Below are 12,070 nucleotides of genomic sequence, written 5' to 3'. Positions count from 1 at the left end.
GAGATTCTCGTACGTGCTTTCCAGGCCTTCTCGCGGAAGTCCGTGGAAAGCTTCAAACTGAGCGCGGCCCAGTGTGGCGTGATTCATTTCGTTAGACGAACGTTGAGCACGCTAGTTGCCATTCCAGCCTCCGAGTTGTTAAGTTTTTCGTTCGAGCAATTCAGTCTAGTCAAGAGGTCGTTTCACTGCGTCGTCAGTCTGCTCGTCTGTTGTACGCTACGCTGACAGCTCCTCGGGGCAACACTGACAATGCTTCTGAAGCCAAGAGTTCACACGCTCACAAGTTCGTAACCAAAAATTACTATCTGTAAACAAAACAAGCGGGAAAGCGCCAATCCACAACGGAAAGTACTGTTTCACTCAAGAAGGACGCTTCGCTTATTCTAAAGCTTTGTTTAGTTCTTCACGCTGTTTTCGTGGCCGCTACTAGCGTAAGATTATTATATAGCCACGTAAGTAAAGAAACATATTATAATTAATATCCAGATAGGTTTTGAAGAATATGAAAAGAAAGGAGAGAAACAAGTACAGAAACGAAATAAATATGGCGTTGTTAGATTATCTGGACTTTGTGGAGAATCCCTGCGAGTGATTTTCTACAGCAGTTGCACATTGCATTTCGCATCGTTAAAGATTAAACCATTTATTGTGCATTTCTAAACTAAAGCTCTCTGAATTCAGCAGATATTTCTGTCAAATCATTGCTTCCTGTGAAAATTTAATTTTTTCTCAAAACATCCAAAAAGGTCGGTATTCCAAAACGTTTAACACATGTAACAAAACTACAAACCAGAACTCAACACAAAAGATTTTAAAAAAAAACTGTTGCAGCAAACAATGCCACAGCGGTGAACCAAATGATCCGTCTTCTGCTTTCGATTTGCGAGTAGTTGCCTTAATTATAGAACGGACCGTGTTTGTGGGGAACAAAACCGGAGCCCACACTAAATTTTATTCTCATTTACGTAAGCTTCTTTACGACAAAGTGACAAAATTCACTTCCATGATTATGCTTTTCTGAAATCTTCAAAACATTTGTGATTCTCAATATCACAGAGAAAAATTGACAGCGGCTTAACACGGCTAGGCCAGGATACACGTAGCGAAAGCTAAGGCATGACTTGTTTAGCCTTGATTAATCTTGATTGCATGTCCAGGTTAGTCTGGTTGTCTGGCTAGTTGTTGTCACGTGATTCGTCACATGGTGGGATGCGACCGCTGTGGAATGCAAGCACGGTGGGTATGCGAGCACGGTGGGAATGCGAGCACGGCAAAGCTGCGAGTTCGTGACCAATGTAGCTTTCGCTGCAAAAGCGCTTGATAGAGCACAGCTCCTTTAAACGGGTTCGAAAAACTTTACGTATATATCCTCATGAGGCTCTTGTGCTACCTCTAGTCGACTACATATAATGCTTTCATCTGCTGCAGCGCCACCAAAGGCATTTAACACAATTGGCGAAAAAATCCACTGACGATTACGGTACTTTTTAATGCGGAATTTGAGCGCATGCAGCTTGATTCTGTCATATATTGGGGCAAGAAACTTGGACGACTCTTCTGGTTAAGAGTACAGTGCGAAATATTGCCGCTTGGTCGCACAAGGCACAAGGGGTGCGATACAACCAGCGCCGGTTGCGAAGTACCCTGCTACGTTTGTTGCTCCCTGCATACTATGTGCTCCGGCAATACTGCTCTCGCACTAAAGGGGCGCTCACTTAGCGGGAAAACGCGCAACGCCGGGCGTTTCCCGCGTGCCGCTTCCCGCCCAAGCCGGTTTTTCTCCCGCGGACAGCCTGCTCTCCCGTCCCGCGGAGCGATGGGTTCGGTACCTATTTTTCCCGTGCCGGTGACAGAACAGCCAATGGGCGCCGACCGTGAACCGTGACATCGTCCCAGTTCAGTGACCCCGTCGCGCGCGTCCCCTGCGCGCGTCCGGCCGGCCGGCCCCGGCCGGCCGGGGCACTCGGCGGCTGCTTTGAAAGGGCGACGGGAGGGGAGCTAGCAGGGTGCGCTTTCCAGTCTTCTCTAGTGTCACGTGACTATCCCCTTCTCTTTCTGCTCGTTCGGGTCCTCCCTCAGCGCCTCCTCTCTCCACATTCCAAGACAACCGCAGCGAGAAAACGCGCGTAGTGTGAGCGTCATTCCGAGGAGCTGCGAGGCAGCGTCGACGTTGACGCTGTGCCGGCGCGGGAAGCTTCCCGCTAGTGTGAGCGCGCCCTAATACTTTTCTGTTGCTAAATCAAGCTGTTGTAAACGACGTCTGGACTCCTTCGCCAGCATAACAAAGAAAAGCAGGCCAAGTTTAACGATACCTTCTTCCCCAAGGCAGAAGATTGACATTTTCAAGCAAAAAAAGGAGGAAGACAAACAGTTCATTCCAAATTACATCAACATGATCGAGAATGAAAAACAGGATGAAGTGCCCCGGTTTCAGTGTGAGTTTAAAGTTCTTTCTTTCTCCCTCTGGCCTCAGTTTCTCTGCAAATGAGTTTCTTCTAATGGTTATGATTATATCATATATATATATATATATATTAGCAGACAAGGCAAATGAAATGAGGGCCTCGTTTGAGACACATAGCCAAGGGGCACAGAGGAATGTCTATTTTTTAATTTGTAGTGTCAATCATATAAACACGCATATATATATATATATATATATATATATATATATATATATATATATATATATATATATATATATATATATATACCAAAAATGATTTCTGGCAGCTGATTTTGTCAATATAATATAAAATCACCAAAAATTGAAGAAACATAACAGGATTTAATTCACGACGTTTCGGCTGGAGGACCAGCCTTTATGTATATATATATATATATATATATATATATATATATATATATATATATATATATATATATATATATATATATATATATATATATATATATATAAACAAGGTGCACAGGGGAACGTCCTTCATGTGTGTGTGTGTGTGTGTGTGTGTGTGTGTGTGTGTGTGTGCGTGTGCATATGTGTGTGTGTGTGTGTGTGTGAACGAAGCCAACAGTCACAGTCGGCTTCCTTCATATGTTTGTCAAACAAACCCATCATTTCATTTGCCATATATATATATATATATATATATATATATATATATATATATATATATATATATATATATATATATACTGAGACGACAAATCCTGGGAATGAAATGGTTTCCTTAATTACTTACTGCGCGAGTGACTTTTCGCCCTCTATTTTCGTTTATTAGAGGAAGAGGGTGAGGGCCACAGACTTACGCTTCAAGTCCTTAACGTACGGTTAACTAATGGTCGTTCTGCAGACCGCCTTCTTGTGGGCACAGTGAGGGACATCATCATGGCCGGCACGTTCAGTACAGCCGCAAGGTTGCAGTGGCACTTCCTGAACTTCGCTGCTCATCCGGACACAATACAAGCTCGGATTCAGACGGAAATCGACGCCGTAGTCGGTCCAGACAGGGCACCCGCATGGGCGGACCGAACGCGAATGCCATTCACTCTGGCCTGCGTCTGGGAAATGGACCGGTGGAAGACAGCCGCACCTCTTGGAGTCGTGAGAGAGTAAGCTTCTATGGTCGTGAAAAGATAAACCGGTCCCATACGGTGTCGCTGCTTGCCTTCGTTCTTGAAGAACGATATTTGGCTAGAAAGATGGTCCGCTTAGACAATAGACCTCAGTGGTTTTCTGGCTTTCAGGAACCGCGGAATCATAATGGCTAGCTATAGCCATATCATAAGAGGCATGGGAAGTGAACCGTTGATGTAGAATGCGTACATTGAGAGAATAAGTTCCGTGGAGCATTGCCTAGAATTTCACCTCGAACTGATTTTTACAAAATACCTCATTGCTATTTGCGCATCTTGAAATGCGGTTTCATGTTGCGCATCACGTCTTTGTTCACAGGTGTTGAATGAGCTAGTCTTACATCATTCAGAACGGCGCCTTTACAGAATACGCACTACATACAAAATGTAGCACAATTAATGTGTTCTCACAATAGCGTCCGATGGGCCTCAGCAATGAAATAAATGCTGTGCGCTACTTATGAACAGGCCTCACTTTATTAGCTGGTCGGCTTATTTACAGCAATACAAATCTCGATCGACTCAAATAAAAGCCATTCAATTCAATTCAATTCTTTATTTTCCCTTCTTGAGAGAAGGAGACAGGACTAAATGCCGCGACAGCGGCTTATCTTGGGTCCTGCCCCATGAAAAATTGGCACACATACCGATACGGCTCTCGTACATATGTATAACAGGTAAATAAAAATAAAACAAAAAAGCACAAGTTTTGCATGTTAAATTAGTCACTAAGCATACATCAAGAAATGAAACATAATATATTCGAATACAGCTGTTAGCGAAACGAACCCTCTAACTAAAATGACTGAAACAATAGGCATCTCACGTAAGTAAACTTGATAAAAATAACTTAATCTTTGAATTAGAGTTACAAAAGGGGTCAAATGACTGTTGTTCTAACCGATTTGACAACGACGGGAGGGTATATGATATTGATTCCGTGCAGTAGTTCGCGCGGGGCGTTGGCACATTTGCTCAGCGATTCTTATTAGAGCTAAAAGACAGCTCGTGATGCTAGTAGTAGCTTTCAATTTTTTATCAGTACAGCAATACGTACAAGTCATTAAGAAGAACTGCCAACCGATACGTATTTTACCGTCTCGCTATATCAAGTAGGTGGGCTCTAACTTGTATCCTTACATTATCAACATAGTTTAGAGATAAAAGTAAATGTTTACATTTACGCCAAGACGTTTACTTTTTTTAGAAATCAGAGATATATTGAGTTTAATCTATTGAGATCATAACAGCTTGGTTATTCATGATATGGTTGCATTAATGAGCACAAAAGGAGCCAAATTAATTTGGCGCAATGCTGTAGAGGTTTTCTAGGACATAGTGGCTCTGTAATAAAGCACCAGAGCATGAAAGTCTTCAGCTGTTATAAAAAAATCAGTACAACTATCATAATTGATCGGTGAGCGCAAGGTAAACGACATAAAGATGTATCATATGCAAATCATCATGCGAGCTTTAAAAGACGGCGGAATCTCCAACGCAGTAAGCACGATATTATCTAAAGGCAAAAAATAAATTTCATGGTTAGACACATGGAAGACAACGTCATTACCAACTTTTATAAGACAGGGAAGTCGCAGAGGAATTGCTGACATTTAGTAGGCAGGCCGATGTACTGGTGCCTTGGAAGTTGTTGTTTCTAAGGTAATGAAATGGATTTAGTGAAAGCTTTGCAAGCGATGAACAAGGGAGATACAGCAGATTAGGAAGTATAGAAAAAGCAGGATCATGCAGGGACGTTTAAGTTATTGTGCTGGAAAATCATACTACCTTTAAGCGCATTCTCTTATGACCTGAGACTTACCGCAAGCTTGGAAAAATGTGAAACATTCCATCGATATACCACACAGAACACGTTATGGAATTGAAACGTTATCGAATATTTATCAGTGGTTACCATGGTGCGCGTTCCTTAAGTAGTATGTGCTGAGATATTCGCCAGTAGAATCAACAAAGCACATACGGAGTGCGAACAGCAAAGGGAGAACACATATTTTTAAACGGTGCCCAACTGCATACTGCAAAAAATCTTGCACAATGTAGCCGGCCGCTATCTGTGGTCTTTATAGATGTCTAAATTTATTTTACTCAGTAGAACTACGATCACCGCGTAGGCATCGAGTATGCAGGGCGTGGAAGAGGCTTCTCGGAAGAGCTGTTGTCGGGCTAGTTGGCGATTGTCCACAGAAGCCATGTTATAATGCGCTAAAATCACAACACAAAAGATAATAACACATGGCACAGGACGAGCGCAAACTATCAGCTGGCTAATTAAGGGGCCGAGCCCCTAAGTATAGAAAATACCCGCGCATGTGCGCAAGGTACATTCACGACAAGCCCTGATACACGTGTGCACTGATCATACCCTAAAAGACGGATCTCAAAAATGCCAACTCGTTATTGTCAGTGGGCTTGGACAATAATTTAAAGTAAATAATTGATCGTCTTATGGTCTTATGGAACTTTACGTCCAACACCGTCTCGGACCGTTAGAGACTTGCTTGTGGCGGAATTCGGATAATTTCGACCACCTAGAGTTCTTTAAGGTGGGCTGACATCGCACTGTACACAAGACTCTAGCATTACACCTAAATGCTAATCCGACCATCCCAGCCGGGTTCAATCGTAGTCTTTTGGGCAGCAGCCCAGCAGCATAACCGGTAAGCCACAGCGACAGCATGGGAAGCACTGGATCGTTTGGAAAGCGGGTGCAATCTCTCTGGTGCTGTTTAGTGCATATTTTCAAGAGGTATAAGGAGAGTTGGATTGAGTAAAATTGCCTTGTAAGAGATAGCTCTTCCTTTCTCGCGGGAATACAAGCAAAATAAAGTGGTATGCTTAAAAAATTTCTTCTGCCGCAAATTTAGTTTTTGCTTAATTGCTAGAGGCGATTAGTGTAGGCAAAAGAGCACTTTTTAATGACCTCTCGAAAAATAAAAAGGACATGTATTGCTTACGATAAAAAAATTTTTATTGGAAGCATTCAGGACTCGCAAGAAAACTCACGAAAATAATAATTGTACTCAGTCACCAAATGGGACAGTGCTAAATTTGAAATATGAATTTTATACGTTAACCTCCTACAAAACATTATGCATGATTACGGAATGCGCTGAATTTTAGCATGAATACGGCACGCTGAATGTCAGTGTATAATAAATGTCAACCGGTGAACAAATTTATTCCGCAATCCTCCACTACGGCGCCTTTCTTTTTTCTTTGTTGCATTATTTTTCATTTCTTAATTTACAGCATAGTTCAGAAGCCCACCGAGCAGGTGCCCAGTTACTGAGCATTTTCAGTCCACCAATATTTTTTTGTCATCGCTTCTCTTGCTTAAAAGTTCGAACGACATCAGACCCCTACTGTATGCTGCGGGAACCGCAGCCATCGTCAGGCTTTGGCCTATTCACACCTGGTTATTCATCAGCCAACTGTGAGACTTGTGAGCTAAAGTTATTCAAAAGGGGTGCAGATTTCGGGACTCATAAAAGGATGCAGTAATGTAATTTTTATCATGTGAAAGATGGGACCCTCAAGCCGCGCATGTCGCTATGACCATGTGCCATCTGTGTTGCAACCTGAGCAAAACGATTTATGTCCGTGACTAGAACGCACACTAGACGTCATTTGTACTAGCATGTGTGCCCGTCATTATTTTCGCTGATTCTTGACTCTACACGGGCGGTCGAAAGAAGTGGAACTCTAGCGCCCTTTTCCTAATACCTAAGTACAAGCGGGAAAAAAGTGAATGCGAATAGTGGCTCGCATAAGCGCCCCGCTGTTCACATGCCTTTTTATCCTGACAGTACATGTTTACTTGCATTTTAAAGGTTGCATGTCAGTTAAAGGTATATTTAGCTGGAACGCGCACAAATTTTGCTGCCCTCTCAAACTTTGAAAAAGCATCGTTCAACTGGTTCCGCTTTAAACACTAAGGTATAGAACAGGTTTTTGGAGGTGAGCAGGCCTGCTTCTCAAGACATCGCTAAGGTTTTTTATTTTGTTTTTCCTACCTCAGTCTCGTCAGCTACCTGTGTTATGAATGCCCTTTGTAGCTCTTTTTTATCACGACAAATGGTAGAAAAGCTCGCGAGAAGACTAACTGAAATCTGTAGAGCGTCTTCTTTCATATAAGCTTTTGTTGAAAGGTCCCTGCATCGAAACTCTACGTGATTGTCCATCCACGTCTTTCGAGATCCAATTTGCGCGGAAAAACTTTCCGCATTATGCTATTTTTTTTTCTATTTGCAGGAACAGATGTTCATACTTTGTCGTCTTTCCCATCTTTGTTCTCAACAGAGCCAGCAAGGACTTAATTGTAGACAGTCTCTTCATTCCGAAGGGAACTAAGATCTTTTTCAACTTCTGGGCCGTGCACAATGACCCTACGTATTGGAAAGATCCGCATCGGTTCGACCCGACTAGATATTTCAACGATGGTGAATCTATGGCGTCAAACAAACCGCAGCACTTGATTGGTTTCTCATCAGGTAAGTTCACTTCATACTGTTAATTTTAATTTTAACTGCAATCTCTCAAGCCTGCTTCAGAGCAGTACTTAGCCAACAACTGAACGTTCCATACGATCCAGAAAGAAATTTTTACCTACATTTGCAGTTTTTTAGTAGTTTTTAACACAGGATCTGTTACGGTGGAAACCTTTCCATGCTGTAAATATCAGATGGAAATGTAAATATCACCGTATGACCCCATTACTTCAAGATGATAGAGTTTCTACATATTCACAATTTAAGGCGCAGCAGTGCAATATGGAGAACATATGTGCCAGATATACGCTTGCTGTTTCTTCTTCCTGGTTTTGTCATTTCGCATGAATACATTTTCAACTAAATTCGGACCGTACAATAATAAGTTTTACAGCATGACCGGCACTTTCCTGAAATTTCTTTCAAAACCACTCCTTTCTGCGCGTTAATCTGTTTACTTTCCCGCTTACAAGTGCGCTTCATTATTTATACCAAAGGTACAACCAAGGTGCGCTCGTCTCTTCATCATCTTAGTTTGTAATTTTTGCTGTCCCCTACCGCTTTAATGTATTGCATCGCGGCAGTGGGCAAGAAATACAAAATTGAAATAACACAAAATTAAATCCCGCAAAAGGCTGATTCCTAAAAAATAATGGGCAAATTCATAATTCACTGAAAAGACAAACGACCGTATAGGTGCTCTAAACGAATACATGTCCTGGTATGAAATTTCCGAATTCAAATTTTTTTTTTTCGCAAAGCGTGCATGATGTAATTGATCATTCATCGAATTCGACTTTTTTTTTAATGCTTTCTGTAGATCAGTGCTATAAGTGTTTCCTTTTATTCTGTCACGAGTGTGCGTGCCGCATGTACCACGTGACATTCTCTTCCCCGCCCGTACTGCGGTGCCGCCCGGGCCGCTCCTCATCACGTAACTGCTCCAGGGCGGGCGCATCATCGAATGCCACATGGTACATGCGGGACGGGGTTACAGTATATAGTGGGCGCCGCTTTGCGCTCCCCGCAGACGCGAGGCTTTCGAATGGCGCGAGAAATGCCCTAAAGTTATTGGGCCCCTGACGCGAGGGTGATCGCGTTTTCGAACTTCGAAAAACTGCGACTACTATTTCCCGCCTACAAATCTTGAATTGTAATGAAGCGCCTATCAAAATGGTTACAAAATTTAATTTAGAATTTACTTAATCTTTTTGCAACCAAACGTCATTCGCCTGATTTCTGACGTCCGCCAACAGTGGCACTATTACGCCACAAAACCGTTCTCTTTCTCTTAAAAAAAATTATTTTCAAAAATTACTTTTTGGCTTCCAGGGAACACTTGGTATTTGTATTTATGGCAAAAAACTCTGATAGTTCATCGTAATATCTACAGAAATGCGCTCGTCATGGGTGGAAGTACCTTGATATCTTTGTTTCCTGGTATAGGAAATTCTGTAACCAAGACGGGGACCGAAAACTCCTGTCAGTGCCTCTTGTCCTTAGGGTCACACATCCCTTACTGTAATCCAAAGCGGCCTGCTTCCCATAAAATTTCACTAGTAAGCAACCGTGGGTAAATCTGATTATTGCCTCATTCTGTATTAATGTGCTTTGCGTGCTCAAAGAGCCCGCAGTTTCTGGAATCTAGAGTAACATTTTATCAGCCGCCAGTATCCGTAGCATCGACTATCAGCTTTCGAAAGCACATGACGGCCGCCCCTGTCAGCTTTTACTACATGGTAACCGTTAGGCTACAGGACAAGCTAACACACGACAAAGCTGTAGTTATTTTGCTCTTACATTCAGACAACACTCACATACTCTTATCGTCGCTTATTAAATACTTACCTCAGCGTTTATTCGAAAAGTAGGATTGTTCTAATTGCTCTCATCACGTACAAAATTTTATTCCAACTGTTTTGCCAGCCCTCCGAAAGTACCAGCCTTGGAATACCTGGAACTGATATTCCTTCTGCTTTACAGGCCGACGATCGTGTCCGGGAGAGGCGTTTGCCACGGTGGAGATGTTCCTGCTCATCACTTTTGTGCTCCAGAAGTACCGGGTGCTTCTGGATCAGCCTCTACGATATGACTTAGACGATCCAGAGCTAACTTTGGCCAAGTTAGCCTATCTGAAGCTTCAGTTCTTGCCTCGCACATCGGATGAAGCCTAGTACTTTTTCCGTTTCCTTTTCTTACTGTTTTCTAAAATCCATGTATATCCGTATATAAAGCGCCACAGACCTCAGCTGTCACATTCCCATTCTGCATGAATAAAAAGAACTGGCATTGTACTATTAATTTACCTGTGCTTTTCATAAAGTACACTTAAGCAACCCATTATCGTTCTGTTATTCTGATTAGGTGAAAGACGTACCTCTAAAGGTAGGGCTCTTCATAGCGTAGCGCGTCATCAAAGACGACGATACGCCGCAGTGGATACAAGGTAGTGTGGTGAAACACCAGCAGAAGTAAATGAAGAGTAGGTAATGTGTGCCTAGCATCTGTGTTCTTGCACGATAAATTAATTTCACCTTCCCTAATGTGTGGCTAGCATCTGCGTGCTTACACGAGAAATTAACTTTACATTCCCTAATGTTTGACAGTAATCAACGCCCTCCTATGGCTAATGCGGCTACATAGACTGCTTCTGGCACTTTTTCCAGCCTTGTCGTCGTCGCCTGCCCTTACATCCGATTATTGCTCCTGCTGGCTCTCCTATAATAACCGGAAGGCACTTAAGGCAGCTTGCGTTCTGTGAAGGCGAAAGCATTCTGTGCCACAGTGAGCATTCGACATCGACGCAGGTTGCTCACAAAGAACTGAAACGAAGACGCACCTCCGGAGGCTGATTCCACAAACGCTGTATACACAAAGTCCGGGTGAAACACTCAGGCACTCAGTTCGAATGCCTGTCGCGAACTAGCCTCCAACCCTGATAAAGAAACGTATGCTATATGCAACGAGAAATTGTATGACACGACCCGCAACTGCGTACGGCAAAAGGATGCAACACAATTTTATTTCAAAATTGAAGAAGCAAATATTACAAGCTAGCCGAAAAATACTCCGAGTAAAATTTCTTTTTTCCTCCCCAACAAAGCAGATTGGCAGTGCACCCATAACCTTATTTACGACCGTTTTTGTGTCAAAAGCAAAGAGACGCGCAGTCAAAGTGATTCACTAAGACCATTAGCCGCCTGGGGCGACGTACTTAAATGTTCCTTCCTTCGCAACATAGCTGACTAGAGTGATTTACCTATGGTAGTATGAACCATTTGTATCCCCTGTTGCATCGGCTTGCGCATTTGGAATTTTTACTACTTATATGCAGTCTACGGGTCAAAATGAAAGCACAAGAACAAGAAACAAACATAGCTGGACTTTATTCGCCCGAAAGATGACTGTAAACTTATGGGGAAAAAAAGACTACCCGATTACTCCCGGTGAAACTGGTCAAAGAAATTTGCCTGCTATTTTTCAATATTACATATTTTAAGCACGCATTTCTTGCAATGCAAAATTTTTCATGGGCTGTTTGTTGGAATCTTGCAACAGGGAGCATTGTTTTCGGCCACTTTCATCCGGAATACCCGTCGCTCTGTTGAACACCATAGCTGCGAAAATTTCCCTGCCTCTTCTTCATCTTCGGTGGAGTTATCTGCCTTCATGAGACCAAGGGCGACTTGTAGTTAGAGCTCCGCAAGCTGGCTTTCCCAACCCTTTGTCAACGAACGACGCCTCATCTCCGATACAGCGGTAAACGCACAGTCCTAGCGGCAACGCACTTGAAGGGGCCAACGTTCACTCCCGTACAAAAAAACTTTCGCAGCACATACTTCAAGAAAAATTGGATATGAGGAAGTGCAGCTATTGTTCTTGATAGAAAAAAGAAAAGTTTTAGGAACGAATGGAAGATTAGGAAAGCCTTCATTAAAAAAATGGCCAGGCTTAGCTTGGTTAAG

The 12,070-nt window shown here is 42.7% G+C and overlaps 1 protein-coding gene across 1 annotated transcript in view; it reads left to right on the top strand.

Annotated features, from left to right (window-relative positions):
• The window catches only part of LOC144119142 (cytochrome P450 2B11-like), an 83,755-nt gene extending 73,333 nt beyond the window's left edge, over positions 1–10,422 (top strand). The window contains exons 6-9 of the mRNA XM_077651841.1: positions 2,326–2,435; positions 3,315–3,573; positions 7,918–8,108; positions 10,089–10,422. Of these exons, the coding sequence (XP_077507967.1) occupies positions 2,326–2,435; positions 3,315–3,573; positions 7,918–8,108; positions 10,089–10,279 (751 nt within the window). The 3' untranslated portion in view covers positions 10,280–10,422. The remainder of the gene's footprint in view (positions 1–2,325; positions 2,436–3,314; positions 3,574–7,917; positions 8,109–10,088) is intronic.
• Positions 10,423–12,070: the final 1,648 nt, after the last annotated feature.

This window comes from Amblyomma americanum, chromosome 2 (assembly GCF_052857255.1).
Source record: "Amblyomma americanum isolate KBUSLIRL-KWMA chromosome 2, ASM5285725v1, whole genome shotgun sequence".
Classification (NCBI taxonomy): domain Eukaryota; kingdom Metazoa; phylum Arthropoda; class Arachnida; order Ixodida; family Ixodidae; genus Amblyomma; species Amblyomma americanum.
This window is presented reverse-complemented; position numbering and strand designations above follow the sequence as displayed.